We start from the raw sequence: 18,858 nt of genomic DNA, 5'->3' as shown, positions 1-18,858 counted from the left end.
AAAGTGGAAACCTGTGGCAGTGATTGCATACACTCACCGGAGTGCCTCCCTCCGCCGTGTGAGATGAGTGGCAGCACATGCAGAGCGCTGTCAGTGGCATTTGCAAGTCAATGCTCAGAGTTAACCTCTTCACTCTCCCTTCAGTGTGGATCGACTGCCTGCATTCAGTATCAACCCCTGAAAAGATTCTCTTTTCTTGCTTTGCCCTTTTTTTTTTAGAAAAAGAAAAAAAGCAGAAAAATATGAGATGCGTGAACCATCACATTGACCTTGTCTGAGTGTTTCACTGGGGCGCATAAAGTTGTCTTTTTGCAACACGACGCCATGAGGAAACTTTGTTTTCTAAGGAGTTTTCTTGCTTCACCGTTACCTCGCTTCATTTTTGGATTCCACGGCCAAATTGTGAAAGCTGCTTCACTGACAGACGTTTGGAAAGTCCTCACCTCAGACAGAGACACAAATCACCTCATTGTTCGGTTTTATAAAGCAAAAAAAAAAAAAAAAAACAGTGAAAGGGAGAGGTGTGCATTCCATCTTCTTGAGGCTGCAGCAGGTTATGTTGAAAATAAAAGCCCTATTTACAAATAGAAAGTACTATTTAGCAAATGCCACAGAAACGAAAAGACAGTTCGGTATTGATCTCGTCAGTGTGGTGTTATGTGGTCCAAAGACTGGAGGAGACTTTTGAGCGGGGAAACAATGTTACGACGCAGCAGTGGAATTCCTGAGTTCCCAGATACACATGCCTGTGGGCGTAAATGTGTCAGCGCCTGTTTTATGTGTGCATACGTGTGTGAGTATGTGTGTCACAGAGGGTATTTATTTGTATCCGCCTGCAAGGAGGAGAGGTGTGTGTGTGTGTGTGTGTGTGTGTGTGTGTGTGTGTGTGTGTGCGTGTGTGTGTGTGAGCATAGCTGCTGCTGATGTGGGTCATTACCCCTTCTTTTCCCCAGGGGCCATGCAGCAGGAGAGGACAGAAGGGGAGGGGACGGATGGAGGGATGGAGGGCGGAGGGGAGGGGCAGAGGATGGGAAAAATGGAGGGTGGCGGAGGGAGTGTAAGGAGATTGTGTGTGTGTGTGTGGATGTGTGTGCGTCGGGGAAGAAGGGAGGGGGGAGGTAGGGTCCCAGAGGAGTAGAGACCAATAAATCACTGTGCCGTCTCTGCGCTGACACCCAGCTTGTCTGATGAGGGACAGGGGAGGGGTGAGGGGTGGAGGGTGGGCGAGGGGGGGGGGGGTTTAGTAGCGAGGCGGCTGGGAGGGGATGAGTGTGGGGGTGGGGAGGGGCTCCGTCATGACAACACTGTGGCCTTGTCTTCCTGTCAATCAAGCTCACGCCGCGCAGGAGCCACTCTCGACCAGGGCTTGAAGGCACCGGGGACATTAGAGAGATGTGGTGGAGCCAGGAAGAGTGGGACGCCGCAAAATCCAAAGTTTATGACCTGAACCAGAGCACCTTCCACCGAGAGCATCCCTTTTCCCAGGGGATGCATTTTTTTTTTTTTAAATGGTCTACAGCTGACTTAAATTAGGCTGAACTGAGCAAAGAAAGATTCTTAAAGGACAGTGATTGGTATTCCAGTACTTCCTTGGATACTAGACGTGATTTTAAAGTCAGTTTCTTCTTTTCTCAGACCTTTAAACGGGATTGTTTCCTTGTAGGGTCTGGTTAAAAAACAAAACAAAACTGCATAACACTGACTTTGGAGAACAATGTAGTCGAGCCGAAATGCAACGCGTCTTGAGGCTCCAGTGCACTGTGGTCTCCAGAGGCTGCACTGTTATTGCACAAATTGGTTCCCCTGCTGTGTCTATGATACCGTCCTGTCAGTATGATTGTTCCAAAATTGTAGGCTTGGAAAGGAGAAGGTGCTCTTTTATTCTGAAGGACTGCCTATTCCTGTATTAGTTTAAAATAACTCAAAGAGCTTTTGATTCAGCTGCGTTGTCATGTTTGAGGCTGTGGGTTGTACTACTATTGACATGTGTTGTGCCAACTCATGTTTCTATTATTTTGACAACCAGAGACAGGAACCCTTTACTTCAATGTAGTTTAACAGCACCGCAAACTACATCCTCCAAGATGATCAGACAGGTAAATGACGCCGTTTGGACATGAACTGAACATTATAACACTCAAGAAGGACAATTTAGTGCAGGGCTGTCATATTAGGATACACTAGTCACTAGTGGACCTAATGAACTGGCAAGGGAGTGCATTTTTCTCTCCAGGGCTCTAGTGGTGGGAGACCTGCATCTGACCTTTTATCACTGGGATTAAACAAACACATGCGCCGATTACTCCCTTAAGTTGGAATTTCTCGCATTTCTGAATGAATCTGCCGCTTAATGTTTTCGTGTCTGGACGAGACGCTGGTGTAAAGGGCGCCAGAGAAGCTGTCGTGTCAACAGTAGGCCGGTAGAAGCTGTCGGCCGTTACCGGGGCGTCACTTAGTATTAATATCAGCTTGACGTTAACACTACGGTTGGCAACCACTAAGGAATGAAGCTGTCCCTGAAGTTTGGTGGGAAGTGGACTTGTTTTCATAAGCTCACTCAGAAACCACTCCCTCCTGGTGTTTTGCTGCTTCTTAGCGATAAAATTTCCCCTCCGCATGGACAACCGGTGTCTCTGCTTACTGTCTTTCTTTCCTTTAAGTTGCTCCCTTGGGCACTTTTCCACTGTTTTCCCTTTGAGACAGGTGTGTGTTTAGGTTAGGATGTGTTTACTCAGACTCGGCGTGCGCGCTTGACGTTTGACAGAACTGTCTCTTAGAACAACCTCGCGCCGTCGAGCTAAAACCAAAAGGTCCCGCGGCGTTGCAGCCACCGCTGTCCTCACCCACTTTAAGATGTCCCATTGCTCCTGAGCCTTTGAGGAGGAGAGAAGGGCACTGTGGACTTAGTGTATTTAATCACTGGAGCTCAGCCAACACACACACCTAGCACACTCCTTCATCTGACCTGCCAATAGCAATAATATGTGTCCTTCACTTATCATTTTCTATCATCTATATTATTATGCCCCCCTCCTCCCCATCCCAGCACAGCCGGGCTCATACATCCTGTGAGCCCTCCCTTCCTCCCCCCCAACCCCAGCACACACACAAAACACACACACAACACGAACCATCTCCCTGTGCAACAGCAGCAGACCTCAAAGCACTGCATTCCTCTTTTTTTTTTTCTAATAAATGTGATCCCAGAATCCGAGAGGGAGACCAGTGCCGTGCATTAAAATTCATGGGAAAAAATGGCAATAAAATCTTTCTCTCTCTGTCTTCCTCCCTTTCTCTCCTTTCCTCTCCCCACTTGCTCCCCTCGCCCTTCTCTCTTTTTCATTCCCTCACTTGACACACATGCACACTTCTTTTTTTTTTTTCATCACCCGTGCACTCTCTCTCTCTCTCTCTCCCTCTTTCTCTCTCCCTCGTTCAATCTCCCAACCCTCCCACTGGCTCGTCTTTCTCAGCATCCCCCCTGCCGTCCTTCATCCTTTATTCTCTTCCCCCTCCCTCCCCCTATGCCTTTTTCTCTCTCTCCATCTCACACACACACACGCGCGCGCACATATATGTATTCCCACACAAACACACACACACACACACACACCCATCTATATTTTCCAACTCCACCTCTGGCAGGTTGTGATTTCCACTGTCAGAAATTGCTTTTTCAATATCTCTCTCTCTAATTATGAGCCCAGCTAAAGGGGTCGTGCCACCAGAATACCAATTTTTCCACCGTTTCTGCCTTCTTCGCCTGAATAAATCTGCCTTTACAGGTAACAGCGGTGTGCACATTCAAAATACAGCCACGCAAGTCTTGCAGCATTGTCACTATTGTGCTTGTGTGGCTTCTGGTGCTTTATTGGGCTCTCCCATAAGATTTTTGTTTTATGTTGGGTCAGTTGCTCATGACTCATTTTCCGAAACTAGAAATTATGCAGACGTTATTTTGATCAAACAAAGATGAAATGGTGGGGAAATGTAAGATTTTATTTCTGAATCCATTGCCGGGTTCGTGGGGAGGAAGAGAGAGGGACAAAAAAAAAAAAAGGGGAGAACCACTGAATCTTGATACAGCAACCACACAACTCCTCGCCTTCTCAATCACTCCCAGGAAAGGGTTAAACCTCACGGAGCGGTTGTAGGCTGCTTTGATTGACGCGAGGAGCTTTGTGCTACCTGTGTCCTCCAATCAGCAAACGGTCACCACACCCCACGTGGGGCTTTCTCGACGCTCATTGGCTCGTTTTAGCAGTGTTTACTGTGCCGAGGCCGAGCCCCACGTGGAGATTTCATTCAATCACTGAACAATTCGTCTGAACCTTTCTTACTAAAAAAAACTAAAAAAATCTTTTATTTCTTTTTTTAATAATTTGTGTGTGGATATATTTTCAATTGCATGGCTATATGGGGATGAACCTAATTGCAATGCAACACTAACAAGAGATGAAACCCCAGCAAAGGTGTCTTTGCAAATATCATAAGGGTAGTTTGAAAAGCAGCATCGTGTGTGAATGCTTTAATTTGATTATTTAGAGCTTGGATGGTATAATTATTTTTTTCTGTGGAAAATCATTTTTTATAAAAACCAATTATCGAGGGGAGGGGGGGGGCGTCTCGAGGTCTCCCTGCTTAAAGGACTCGTATGTAATGTCCCATTGAAGATCAGAGAAGGGGGGGAGTGAGAGGAGTGAGGGACTGGGAGTGTTGTGTGAAAAGAGTGCAGGCCATCGAGCGAGACAAAAGAGGCTGCGGCTGCATTCAACGTGCTGCTGGTGTGTCCGTCTCCGAAGCCACAAGCAAACCACATTTCACCCCCTCCTTCTCTCCCGGCCCTGTGCGCGACAGACGGCGAAGATACACCGACGAGGGAACCGTTTCGCGATACTGTAATAGCTGGAAGAAGTTGAGGACTTGGAAACCAGAGCTGCCTGCCTCCCTGGGCCGGGTGTTTCTCCTCTCCTCTCCTCTCCTCTCCCCCGTCCTTCCCTGCGCGTCGAGTGCGGTGCGGTGTGGGGCTGGAGATATAACCCAGAACAAAGGAGTCTTGAAGCAAGGAATGAGCGAGTCGAGACTAGCGTTTTTGCCATTTCATTTGAAACCCGGCCAAATGCCTCTGTGAGACCGACGGCACCGCACACCGAGCTGCTCGTATTTCTCGACGAAGCTCTCTGCCTCGAAAGGGAGAAAGAAGACGGACGAAAAATAAAACGCGCACACGTCGCCCGGCTACAATGTTTCCTCAAAACCGACCATCGGTGAGTAAGCTAGCTACTATGAAACAGTCTCGTTTCCGTGGGGGGTTTAGCCTCTCGTGGGCTGAAACTCTTATTGAATAACCTCTATTAATTGTGGTGTTATTTGTCTCGTGCGTCGGGTTTACACCTTATTCAGCCTCATTGAGAAAGTACAAACCGAAATGTATCATCCTTGCCGAGCATTTCCGGGGACTCCTTTGTGGGGGGAAAGTATGGCTGCACTCTGCACAACATCATCTGTTATTTGTCTTTATTCCACATTTGCCTCACGAAGGGCTTGTAGGTTGTTGGGTAAGGGTGAAGCCTCCCTCATGCAGTCAAGCCAACTTTGCTGACTGTCTTTGTGTGAATCCCATGTCCTTGGTGGCCACCTCAAGAATCATGGAGCCTCCTCCTATCTCCATACTATTGTGGAGTTGACCCAGATGATGAAGTGTGTGTGTGTGTGTGTTTGTTTGTCCTCTTCCTCGGGAGCCATAAGTGTGGATGGGGGGGTAGTGAGTCAGCTCGACTTGTTGTCCCCGACTCTCAATGGTCTGCCCTTCTCAAGTGCCACTCATTGTTTTCACAAATTCTGCCGTTTTTCCTCCAGCCACATGAAGTGTGATTCATCAGCTGCCAGGTTTACAGATTAGATAGAAAGCAATAATCCCACTGTTTATGACAATCTCCAAAAAGGCTCTGCTCCGTAACGGCCGGTGATGCGGCTGTGAAAGTAAAAAAAAAAAAAGAAACCGATTGTGATTTGAGAAAGATTCCTGCGTGGTTATGGGCAGAAATTCGTGGCTTTAATTTGTTTTAGTGGAGTTTAGGTGGAGAGCCTTTGAGCGGGCTGAAATACATAAACACTGGTCCTCCAGCTGTGTGAAGTATCAATTAAGACCCGCTCATTTGCCTAACCCTCTTCTACACCCCTCAGTCATGCCACCCTCCTGCACCCCACCCCTGACAGTGTTTTGACATTCACATGCCTTGTATTGAAATCAGATTGAGCACACTGCGAAGTTCATGTTAATGTGTGTGTGTGCCACTTTAATGAATTCTTCACAATCCAGTTGAGCAGGTGAAGCAACAGAAAGGAATTGTGTTATTTATTTTTTTTAAGCTTATGTGTGTTTGCATGATTCTTTAACGCCATCGTGCATCGTTACTTCCATTTCAGCCTATGCTTCCTGGAGGCCTCGCGATTCCCCCAAGCCCAAAGATACAGCGTATACAGGAACACGACACACAAACACCAGCCGGCTCTGTATGTAGTGTAGCTGAGTGCAGGAAGGCAGGGCAGGAGGCAGACTGTGGGTCTGTGGTTTGCACTGTAAACCCAATCCCTCTCATCCAGTCTCTCCTCGCTGTGTTCCTGTGAGAGCTCCAAACCACATCTTAATGTATGGGCAGGCGTCCCAGGGTGAGAGTAGCAGGCTGTGGCGGGTCTGGGTGGGATGTTTAGGCCAGCGGCCCCGTTTCATTTCAGCTCTCCGCAGATCTCAGCCGTGCCGTGTGAGCCGCGCCGTCATGAGAAAGTCTCCGGTCATCGGCGGCTCTTGTTTGCACCTCGCAGTGAAGGGCCACTCGACCCGGCAAACTGTTTAATCTCTGAAATGCTAGACTGACAGTAACCTGTCATCGGTGGGTATTGGTGTGCTGTGATGGAAGTGACCAACTCATTACATAAAATTGTTGTCGTATATTCTACAATATACGGTGCTCTTTCATTAAATGATAACGTTGAGGTGCATTTTTAAACGCAGAACAAGAGACTTTGCGGTTGCATCGGCCAGGCAGCAGGTAATTTAACCCGCATCTTTATAGCTTCTAACACCAGATCTTCTTTCTGGATTCTTCCTGTAAAGTAGAAACTTGGTTATCGCCCGCCTGAAATATTGCTTTAACTTTTACAGAGTATGCACATACTCTTATGGTTTATGAGAACAACAAGCTAAAGGTCAAAATTTGAGCTGCTTTAATCTTTCACATCAAGCAGGTATGCTTACTAAACACAGCGCGTGCTCAAGCTAAGCCCCTCCCCGCCAGAAAGTAGGTAGTTTGTGCATGGATGTAATCGCACTGTTCTTTTAAAATGACAAACGACACACACAAAAAAAACCCCACATACTTTAGGTTCTCGGGTGATTTTAGGAGGCAGCGTGATGTGGTAGACTATCGGAGAAGAGTATAGGACAAGGCAGGCATGGCTGGCTGTCTTAGATCTTTAGTCTTCTTTCAGACGGTGACCACAGTGGCGGAAAACACTCGAGCAAAAAAGGAAGAAGGAAGTAAGAAAATCACAAAAGCTCAATGTGGAATTGTATTCAAATAAGAATATTATGTTTGTTGGCCTGACCGTAACCATCCAGCAAGCACTTGAAACACACTGGCACAAATGCTTTCAGAAGGAGGAAAATTGTGTTGGGTGGTTAGCTGTACGTGTTCATCTGCTTAATTTCAGTTGTTTTACGGATCTTTCATCTTTAGGACATAACAAACTTATCACTAAAGACGTCCAAAGGGCACAATAAGATCGGTCACAACAGCCCCAACAGCCCATCTAACAACCATTTCAACCTGAACAAAGCCCCAGGCCGGGGGGATGGGTTTGTTAAGAGGCCACTGTGTGGGGTCGGGACCTTGGTTAAAGTTTTGCAGCTCAAGACATCGTACCTTTCAAACAAACGGTGGTTTTGTTGTCGTGCCAATGTACACGCTTTAAACTACTATTCAAGTACAGGTCGCACGTCCACCACAACAAAATTAACTGCAAACTCCCGACACAACACACCCCAACAATTTACATCTTCAACGAAGTAACATGGTGAAGTTATTTTATTACGAACAAGACAGCTGGGAAGTATTTTGGAAATTTTGTCCATCTTTTTTTTTTTTTAAATCTGTATCTAATAGTCAGACATATGTAATTCCTTATTTTGGTATAGTGCCCAAATGTCAATGGTAAGCTGGTAGGACCTTTGGGAATATCAGGGTCAAACAGAATGATAATTTCAAGAAGTGTATCTTAATAATCAAGGGAAGACAAAAAGAAGGGTGTTAAAGCGGAAATGTGACCATGACCTTAATTTTCATCTCTTATCTTACGAGAGAGAGTCTTCATAAATTAATATTTAGACTGTGAAGCGCTAGTAGGGTCAGGTAGGGAACACAGACTCTGACAGAAGAGTGGCTTTAAGTGACTGAGATGAGGTCCTCTCCTCTCCACCCTTAGAGCCAGCGTAAAGCAAGCCTCCACTTCCTCAGACCTAGCATGCTTTTAGCTCTTTATCACCACTGTTGTCCAGTGGTGAGAGTGTGGCTATCGATCAGGAGCTTGCCTGCCTTGCTCTGCCAGCGATTAGAGAGTGAGAGAGAGAGGGGGGGGAGAGAAAAAAAAAGAAAAGGCAGAGGAAAACGAAGGAAAAGAGGCTGGAGGGATCTCAGGTTTACACAAGCTGTTGTGGAGGTGCGTCTCGGTGGAAGGAACAAACGAGCTGGGGGGCTTACCTAATAAAAGAAGGCACCTCCAGCAATTAAGCCAGCTGACAGGCAAACTGTGGCGCTTCGCTAATGTGGGCTGACAGCAGGGAAATTTGAATAACGAGACTTGCGGGAGGAAGGAGACAAGAATGAGGAGGCGGCGGCGGCGGAGGCGGAGGGGGGGCGACTGAGAAAGAAAGATGTGTGGCGCTAATGAAACAGGTGCCTGGCAGCCCCTCCCCTCTAAATGGAGGAATCATTGAGAGATTACCAACTCCTGCTTAGAGCCAGGCTGATAGCTACTTGATGTAAGGCGGTGGTGATATATGTGAGGACGTCTTCCACAGTGCAAATGACTGCTGAATGTTGACAGTCACGCTTTAATAATTTGATATAGGAGACTTTAATTTCACATGCTTTCGAGAAAGGAGAATAGATTGACATGAACCTCAGAAATGTGCCGTTTTAGGTCAGGTCAACTGTCACGGCGCCCTTGGATGTAGCAGGATAGGAGAGAGAGAGCGCTTGGTGGGTGTTTACTCTGATGATCGACTCTGTGGGTAAGCAGTGTAATTAGTGGCCTGACTAATGGGCTGAGCTGAATGAAGGGAGACGGCAGCAAAGCATATTCCCAGTTGAAAGGGAGCGATACAGAGAGATTGAGGTTTGATGAAACAAGCATATATTTGGCGAGGTAGTTTTTTTAGCTAGCTCCTCTGGGGGGACCAGTCGATTGATTCGCCCACTTTGCTTCACATGGAAATATGTCAACATTTATATTAGGATGCAGTTTTGTGAATATCTTTTGTTCCCATGCAATGAATGGACCCCACTGACTTTGGCGATCCCCTGACACGTTTCTGGTTTTGGGTGAGACGTGCTAAATTATGAAAGCCATAAAATTTGTTAGACATTTATGTTCCCCTCGAGATAATTGTTTTTGCCCGCAGACTTTTTATAACGTGACATCAAAATTTTTAGTGTACCAAGTCTTAATGACAATTCCATCACCCTCAGCTGGAGCCACTCACAAACCCTTAAATTTGTTTTTGTCAGCAGCGTTTTTAAATGAAACTTATTTTGATACCGGTTGAATTTTGGTCTTAAAACATATAGAGGTGTGACCAGTGCTTAAAATTTGAAATGAGAAATCAATGTTGGGCCTTTTGTTCTTTGTGGAAAAACACATTTTCAGCAGTAAATACTGCAAAAGCATGAAAGACAAACGTCTCGTCTATGAGAAGCGTATTCCTCCCCTCATTCTTACAAAGAAGCAGCTGCACAATGTACTTTAAAGCGAACCTATTATTTCTATGGTTGCACGGCCACAACTTAACAGTGACGGCCGCATTTCAGCTCCATTAGCAAATTAAGCATCACTGTGGGTCAGTGTGGGCAGCGAGGGTTGAGACTTATCTTGCGGGTTCCTATCGATATTGACGTTGAAGCTGCAGTCATGTGTGAATGCAATAAAGTGCATGTGTGCTTGTAAATACTTGTGGGAAGCTGCACCGAACACATATCCACTTAATGTTTGTAGTCGGCATGTGTGGGCGTGTTGTCTCATCTGTGAGTGTATGTGTGTGCACATGTTTTTTTTTTTTGGAGGGTGGGTGGGTGGGTGGGTGGGGGGTTGAGCAAGGATGTGAGGTCATAGTGGTTTGCTGCTTGTGGTGTAATTAGAGGTAACTCGAATGAAAACAGGAATGATTTCGTTCAGGGAATGCCACGATCATAATGGTGCCTTCGTGTCAGAATTTAATGTCTCGGTTAATATATTTTGTGTACGTAGAGTTTGTGTTTGGATCTTAACATTAATGTCTGCGCTGTGGTTGCAGAGACTAGATTCTAGTTTCTTTTGAGCAAGTACTAGTAACGGGGCACAAAACAATCAGCACAAATTTAACAGAAAAAAAGAATCTCCGACTTTTTTTATGGATTAACATCAGAGTATTGCTTTGTGTAAACAAACAAGTACAGCAGGTTGGGCGTCAGGATGGGGCTTAAAGCGGTATGCAGAAAACCTTAAAAGGAAGTTAATTAATTCTTTTAGTCCATGATGAAGACCTGGAAGCAGATAGAAAAGCTGTACTATGTGCTGAGAACTGGGTTGGTATCATGTTATTTTGTTTTGACATGGAGATTGTGATGGTAGATAGAAAACACATCCAGCTACACTTGCAGACGGATATTCTTTTTGTCCTGGTTTCCTTGTAGCCCCTGGTTCGTTTTATGATGCTAGCAAAGCGTTGGTAACATGGCAGCCACTACCAACCAGGCTACTGTCCAGCACAAGAAAGAATCTCAGTTTTATAATAAAGCACATTCTGGTTGTATTAATAAGTTGGCAGGTTTAGGATTAATGCCAACTGAATCTATGTTTTAAACCCTCTTAAGTCCCGGGGCTCTCTCCATCAGCTGAATTCACATCCCATGTTCATTCTTGTTCTTCCTTGTGTTCCTTCCATTGCCTTTTCAATGAGGCTCTCTTTCTTTCACTGGATGCAGTTTGCACAGTTGTTGTTGTTTCACCGTCCGCCATTTCCGCCACTTGGGAAAAGCTAACGATAGATACAGAGGAAGACAAAATAGCTATGCTCTTTCCGTTACGCACTTTTTTTTTTCTTCAATAAATTAAGCCATTGTTTTCCTGGGAGATTTCACACCTGGTGGCGAACAAAAGTTTGCACTGAATGCGAGGCTTATGGGGAGTCGACATCAGTGTGAACGTGATTCTGTAGTCACTACGTGTGCAATCAACATTAACTTCACAATGATAAGTTATAGCAAAACAATAGTCTCACTCACTCACTCACTTAATCTTTAACATCTTTATTGGATTGCTTCCACTGTCCTATCCCAATAAGGGAGGTGGGATTTGATTTAACACATTTCTGTCCTCCCAGATGACTTGTGCTCTCTCTCTCTCTCTCTCTCTCTCTTCCCCTCATCATCACAACCTCGTTTAATCATTGCAATTGACTTAGACCTTCCAGCACTGAGAGAGATTAGCGTGAATGTGTGTTTGTTCATTTGTTGTAAAAGGGTCACATCTAGGTTTCCCTCGTTGAGCTTGTACAACTCCTTCAGCTTTCTCAGCTGGCTTTCAGCTGGGAAAGAACCGACCGCAGTGGGGCTGGATAACACGTGACCGCTTGGGCCCTGTAAACACTTCTACCGATTTATCTAAATAGTTGAGTAATCAGATGATCTCTAATCATATCAGGGCAAAGCTTTCCCTCCTCACGTCGTTCGACCTTGTGCAATCCTTTCCTAGCATTACAGAATCTGACTTTACAATCGTGCAGGCCGCAGAAAGATCTGGCCTGTAATTGTGTAACAGTGATTTTCAGTCTATGTAAGCTTTGTTCAAGGGCAGACGGCATGTCTCTTGTTTGCTCTCGAGCGGGGACACGACAGAGAGGGAGGGAATAACTGACTGTGGGATTATCAGGTGAGGCTCCCTGCCCAGATCCATTCCCAGAGGTCACCAGGTCAGCTTAATGGCCTGACCTCTCACTTTCAAGCCTGCTCAGCTGTTTGCCAGATCAGGAGTTGGAACAGACTAATAGCATTGGTACATTGGAGCTGTAAGGTGTTAGGAAGGAGACTACGTGCGCTGCAATAGGATCAGCGTGTTTTAGAGACGGCATCTGTCACGTGCATCTCATCTAGTTGGGTGTGAATCATCATAACAAGAACCCTAGCCAGCAGACTGGAGTTGTACATAATGTCCTGAGGGCCTGAGCCAGCAGAGAGACAGTGGTTTCCTCCATCTTAAAAAAAAAAAATAATAATAATAATAATATTCTCTTGAACATCAGAAAATGGACAGTTCTCGAGCATCCTCTATTTTTGAGGGAGATGCTAGTTCTCCTCCCACCTGTCCTCTGGAGGCATGGCTGTGAGGAAGAAAAGAGAGACCCTGAAAATGTTGAGAGGAGGAAGGAGGTAAGGGAGCGATAAAAAGAGCGATATTCCCCTCTTTCTTCCCTCTTCCACCCTCCTATAAAATGGCCTTGGTGCTCTTTTTTTTCCTCCTGTGAAGAGTAATTGCTTTCCGTGTGTGTGTGTGTGTGTGTGTGTGTGTGTGTGTGTTTAATCATCATGGTTTTTTTTTGTCAGAAAATGGGGAGTGTGTATGTGTGAGCAAGACTGACAAAACGTGTATGTGTGTCTTTGTGGGGGTGAGTGTGTGCAGTAGTGGGTTTGAGTGTGCAAAGGGAAAACAGACTGTGTGTGTGTGTGTAGCCCTCTATGCTCTAGGAGGGGGAACTGGCCGACAGATTGAGAGCAGCTTGTTAGAAAGAAAGAGGAACAATGAGGCCACAGCCCCTCTTCTATCTTCTATTTTTTTTTCTTTCCTTTCTCTCCTATTTACATCTGCTTTCAGAAACGATTCTTCTTCCGAGTCTTCTCTGTATATTTCTAAAAATAGTCTCATCCATCTTATCTGTCCAGTTTTACTTTTCATCCATCTTATTATCGGTTTTCCTTTAAATTCTCCTCCCCCTTCATCTCTTTCTTCCATCCATACTCTCCCCCTCTTTCCTCACTATTTGATTTCCTCTCCTCAGATATCGTTCACCTGCTGGCACACCTTTCTCTCTCTTCTCTTAGACGCACCTGGCGTTCTTTCTTTCTTTTTTTTTTTCACGTTATCACGTTGTGATTAATCCATTAATGAGACATTATTAATGCATGGCTGACGCTGGGGGTGTATAGGACATCAAGTAGGAATTGTCACAAATAATTGCAGCTAATTGTCCCTTTCCCCCCACCGCACTGAACAGCCACATTTCTTTGGCCATTGTGTTGTCACCACATTAAAAGTTAAGTGCCTCAAGATGAGCTCTAATTTTACCCTCAGGTGCCGTTTATCCATAGCAGAGAAAGAGGGTGCAATGATTCGACAGCCTTAACAGACTGCCCGTCAAACCGCAAATGGCAGAAAATGACAAATTGTGGTGAATATATCGCATTTATTACTTCAGCAGTTATTCTACAGATGAGTGTAAACCTTCTTAGGTCCTAAATGATCATGGTCAGGTCAGATAATTGCAATTAAGCGATCATTGTGACTTTGTATTGTGATTGTTTTGTTGAGCTGGAAAGGTGGGCAGCTGTGTGTTTGGGACACGATATGTCGCCTTAACCGTCATGGTGTGATTAAACCAACCCTCAGTCAGGACAATTTAATGGGACGGTCCAATATGTCCCCAGAGGTTAGGACTTTTTACTCACTATAAATTCAAATAGACATTTAAATTGCCCTGCCATAAATTTCAGCCATCTTGGTTTTAAGGAAAGGTTAGCATACACGATGACAAAAGTCTCAGGTGTAGATGGGAAATGGAAGGTGTCTTGTAAAGAAGAAGCAAGAATGACGGTTAGCCTTTCATGTGTATGACATAAAAAGATGGTGTGTTATGTTCTCCGGTTTGGCAGATGCAACAGCGAACATACCTTTGTGAAGGAATAAAATAAAAAAGATGTTCCACATTATAACAAATCCCAAGGGAACCACACAAAGGCTGGTGAAGCTACATGAATACTAGTTAAGAATGCATACAAGGGAAAGACGAGTTGCACTCTTCGACTAATTCCTAGGAGAATGTGTTGCTTCAGGGCTAGCTGTGCGGCACCGGTCAGCAAGTTGTCTCTGCATCCACTGGAATTTAAAAAGACCCACTGTATTATATCATTGCTACGTCCTCTGAATATATTTTCTTTCTTGACACCCATCACTGGCTAAAAAAAAAATAATAAACATATCTGAATCACTTCAGCCTTTAGAATCCAGTTACCTGCAGGGGCTTATGAAAACTAATGAGCGCTTTCCTGCAATGACTATATAAGTCATATTACTTATCAGGTCATATTACTATAAGTGATAATGACTTACTTGATCATCATGAAGCTTGTGAACCAGCCTTTCCCAGACCCCGTCTGCTTCGGCACTCTGTTATTTTGACAGCGAGCCAATCGGACGGACAGACGGACAGCCCTGACCACCCTCCTAGGCCAGCTCTCAGCCCACTTTTGTCTGCCTGTCCTGCAGCATTACCCCTGTGGTTGTACTCTTCTAATTGCTCTGGACCCTGCAGAGAAGGGAGACTATGCACCGAGCTTGGGAGGGGTCTTCAGCCACGATGGGGTCCTTTCCCTCCCCCTTTCTCCCTCCCACTGCTCTATTTCTCTCTTTATGTCTTTCTTCTTCTCAGACTTGCAATTAAACAAAGTGTGCTCATTTGGCTGAGAAACTCTTGTACCTCTCAGCCCTCCCATGGAGGTTCTGCTGACCGATTCACATCTGGCTCCGCTGGCAGTGACGGTATCTGGTACTGTCGCTGGTACTCACGTATTTTTCTGCTTCTTGTGGTTGTTTTGTAATGTTGATCGCTTGAGTTGCCCTTTTCTTTTGCCCTTTTCTTGGGGGCGCCTGTGGCTCGACTGAAGAAGAGCGGGTTGTCCACGGCCCGAAGGTTTAGCGACCTGATCCCTGAAACACGGCGAAGTGTCCACATGGTCAAGTGTCCTTGAGCAAGCACTGAACCCCCAGTTGCTCCCAGTGCCTGTCCCTGGTGTATGAATGTTTGTGCGCTCATGTGAGCGAATGGATAGATGTGTCACCATGACTGTAAAGAGCTTCGAGTACCGATAGGTAGAAACACGCTTTATATAAAAATAAGACCGTTTACTATCTTACTGTGTGAAACAAGTCATTTTATATTGAATTCCTCAACGATTAGCCCGAGGTTATTGACATCATTTAAAAACCTAATGCCAAGAGTAATTTCTTTTGGCACATGTCTTGCACTTGTAAATGTGCTAAGTGTGTTCTCACTGAAATCCCTAAATCTGTCGTTTCTTCTCTTCTCAGGCACCTCTGCAGCCACCCCCGGGGTCCTCAGCCTCAGTGGTGGCAGCTGCAGCAGCGGCGGCGGCAGCAGCTTCGGGGACACCCCAGTCACTGAAACTAACCTATCCAGAAACTTTAGACCGCATTAAGGAGGAGTTTCAGTTCCTCCAGACCCAGTACCACAGGTGGGTGTGTAGGAGAGTTTAGAGTCTTTTTTTTTTTGCTGTGTGTTTATTGTTGGTTTTTCCCTTCAAGTCTCAGATCAAGAACTTGTTTAGAAAATGCAGGAGCCTGTCATTATGTTATTGGTCCAAGTAAAATGAACTAGAGAGTTAATTTTTCGTCTGCCAAAAAACTGTTACATCTGTAAAGATTTATCACATTGGCTATTATTTTATTATGAAAGACTGAGAGGTAAACGTTACCAATAGCAAGTAATATACAAGGAATGAGCGCCTACATGTTTCATCCATCAGTACACTGCGCTGCCAGATGACTGTGTATCAGTCGTGTGAAAAGTTGAGGCAAGTTGAACTTTATTTGCCAAGCCACACATTTTTCTTGCCCATTCTTGCTCTCTTGTCACACACAGTCTAGCACACTCGACCTCTGACTGAGATAATGCTATGTGATGTTTTGACATCTACTCCCTTTCCATGACTGTATAGTGTGTTTGATGTGCAGGAATGTGCCCAGAATCCCTTTGAATGTGGGATTTGGGCTGGCTGTGCAGTCCCAGCCATCTTTCTCCCCGTCTCTCTGCTCTCTTGGCACACCTTCACAGGGGCCCGCACCCCACTCCACTCCTCTCATCCTGCATAGATTTTTAGCTGGCCAGAATCTCCCCTCCGTCCCTTTCTGTCCCACTTTAAACTTCTTTTGTACACCCCCCTGTCCACAGCCCCTCTAACCCCTGCGGCTACTGTTGCCCTCTTCACACAAATGCCTGTATATGCGTGTGTGCTCTTTTTTTCTCTCACCACAAACTCAGAAGTCCCACTCCACGAGACCCAGAAGCTAGGATCGTTGCATCACACATTCAGATACTTTTGTTTTGACCACTGAGAAATAATGCCTAAAATATGTATGAAGATATATTATCAAATTCAGTTTGATAGCCATAACAACAGTAATCCTATCTGATTTTAGTGTTACAGGTCAGAGAGACTGGGCATGTGTCTATTTGTTTGGCCTAACTTCTCCTATATGTTGTTGGTTGTTGCAGCTAGTTTTCAGTTTAGAGACATACCTGTATATTAAAAGTATGAGTAGATTTAGAGAAGAGAAATATTCATAATTTGGAGATAAATTGGTTATGGTGCTTTAAGTTTCAACCTTAAGTAGTCTTTACATTTGTGGAGGTGTAGGTTAAAAGATTATTCGGGAACAAGACGGCAGTGTGTTGGGGTTGTGTTCATCTCTTTGTGTCAATTATTGCCACCTAGAACCTTGTATGTGTCTCAAGATGTGATAACTATTCTTTGGTCCTACCACATAAACCACTGCTTTGTCAGGTCCTCCACACACACCTATTCAGGGTAGCTGTAGAAGCTGTGATACTGGCCGCCTCTTTGACCTAGAATATTTTCTAATATATTTGTTCACTACAATGAACACTGAGTTTCGCCCCAATGTGGGAGACTGCCTTAAAAAAAACATTGGTTCTCGGCAAACCAGAGGGCAGCCCAAGGTTATCACATTGTGAACGATTTTTTTTTAAGGCCCAAAAATATTTGCAGTGTCCCTGTCATACAAGCCGTCTCTCCAGTCAAATCCAGCCATTCAGTGAACATGAGTCACCTCTGGATCTGTTGGTGGAGACTGTGTGATCGGCTCCACTGGCAGCAGTTCAGCATTACACCTCGTGTTACAAAACACCTGGATCAACGCCCACTTGCCAAGCACTGCTACTGAGAACTGGTGAGCAGGATCAACAATAAATGAATGATGAGATTAAGAACTCGATTGGGAGCAAGAGCGAGCTTGTGATTCCCACTGTATCTTCTAATTCAGTGCGATGGCATGCTGTGTTGGCAGGTCTGGTTCAGGTTTCTCGGGAAGATTGTTTAACCATTCTTCAAGCTTTTCCAACAGCCCAAAGACAATCCTGAGCACAAAAACACAGGAGATTATTACACTGCATATGACTGAACTGAAAACTAATGCTGTTAGCACCGACTTTAACAATAGCAACAGTTACTGGAAAAGTTTGTGTTATCAGACATTTTTTCTTGTATTAATCTGGCAGGTGGGTATGAACCTGTTAATTGGAACCACTGGCTTGGTTTGCTGATAATTGGCTTATAAACAGCAGAAAACTGTGACTGCTGCTCATGATGTATTTGAGGCCGCCGCACATATATTGATTTTCAAGACTGAACTATTCAGTCAGTGGAGTTTTCCTTAAGAAAAATACGAAATGAAAAATTGCTTCAGTTTTCCAAGCAAAGTCAAATTAAAACTAAATATTAGGTTTTTTTTTTTTTTTTTTAAATACAAGGTTTGATAAGAGTCCTACATTGAACACGTTGGCTCTATTTTACTACTTTTATTTTGGATACAGGTAATAGTAATAATAATCTTTATTTGCATAGCACTTTTCAAATCAACATAACAAAGTGCTTCACAAAAATATCAAAAAACAAATTTGCAATTTGAAAACAGGCACATTAAACAGTTAAGAACATAATTAAAACTCACAGACCAAGAAAGGCTCTCCGATAAAAGTATGTTTTAAGTTGCGTTTTAAAAGAGTTCCCTTTTCCTAGTTCTGGTTAAAAGCCTGGCCACTGAGTTTTGGACTGTCTGGGGTCATGAAATTGCTTCAGTGCTCAGACAGGTAAAAAGGCTGTTGCAGTAATCCAGATGTGATGAAATAAAAGTCTTTAAAAGATAAAATGGAACAGATCTTGGAAATGTTCCTCATGTGGTAAGAACAAGTTTGAACTGTCTTAGTAATATGGGACTCAGTCCAGACACCGAGGTTTTTCACAACAGTATACTGTTCTTGAAGAAGGAACCAGCCAAGGGTGGAACTTGTTTTGGCAGTTGTCAGGGTCCAATAATAATCATTTCCTTTTTGTCTGAGTTTAACTGCAGGAAGTTGTTGTTCATCCAGTTTTTGATGGCGTGTGGGCAGTTGTGTAATGAACTCAGGGTTCCCGTGTCTGCTGAGTTAAAAGAGAGGTAGATCTGGGTATCATCCACGTAAAAGTGGAAGGAGACACCATGCCTGCGAATGATGTCTCCCAAAGGAAGCATGTA

At 44.7% G+C, this 18,858-nt stretch overlaps 1 protein-coding gene across 3 annotated transcripts in view; it reads left to right on the top strand.

Moving 5' to 3' along the window:
* Window positions 1-4,731: 4,731 nt before the first annotated feature.
* Window positions 4,732-18,858, top strand: part of tle2a (TLE family member 2, transcriptional corepressor a) — a 38,184-nt gene continuing 24,057 nt past the window's right edge. For all 3 annotated transcript variants that reach the window (XM_084547566.1, XM_084547565.1, XM_084547564.1), the window contains exons 1-2: window positions 4,732-5,267; window positions 15,616-15,779. In XM_084547566.1, the coding sequence (XP_084403692.1) occupies window positions 5,244-5,267; window positions 15,616-15,779 (188 nt within the window). In that variant the 5' untranslated portion in view covers window positions 4,732-5,243. The remainder of the gene's footprint in view (window positions 5,268-15,615; window positions 15,780-18,858) is intronic.

This window comes from Chelon labrosus, assembly GCF_963514085.1.
Source record: "Chelon labrosus genome assembly, chromosome: 7".
Lineage (NCBI taxonomy): Eukaryota > Metazoa > Chordata > Actinopteri > Mugiliformes > Mugilidae > Chelon > Chelon labrosus.
This window is presented reverse-complemented; position numbering and strand designations above follow the sequence as displayed.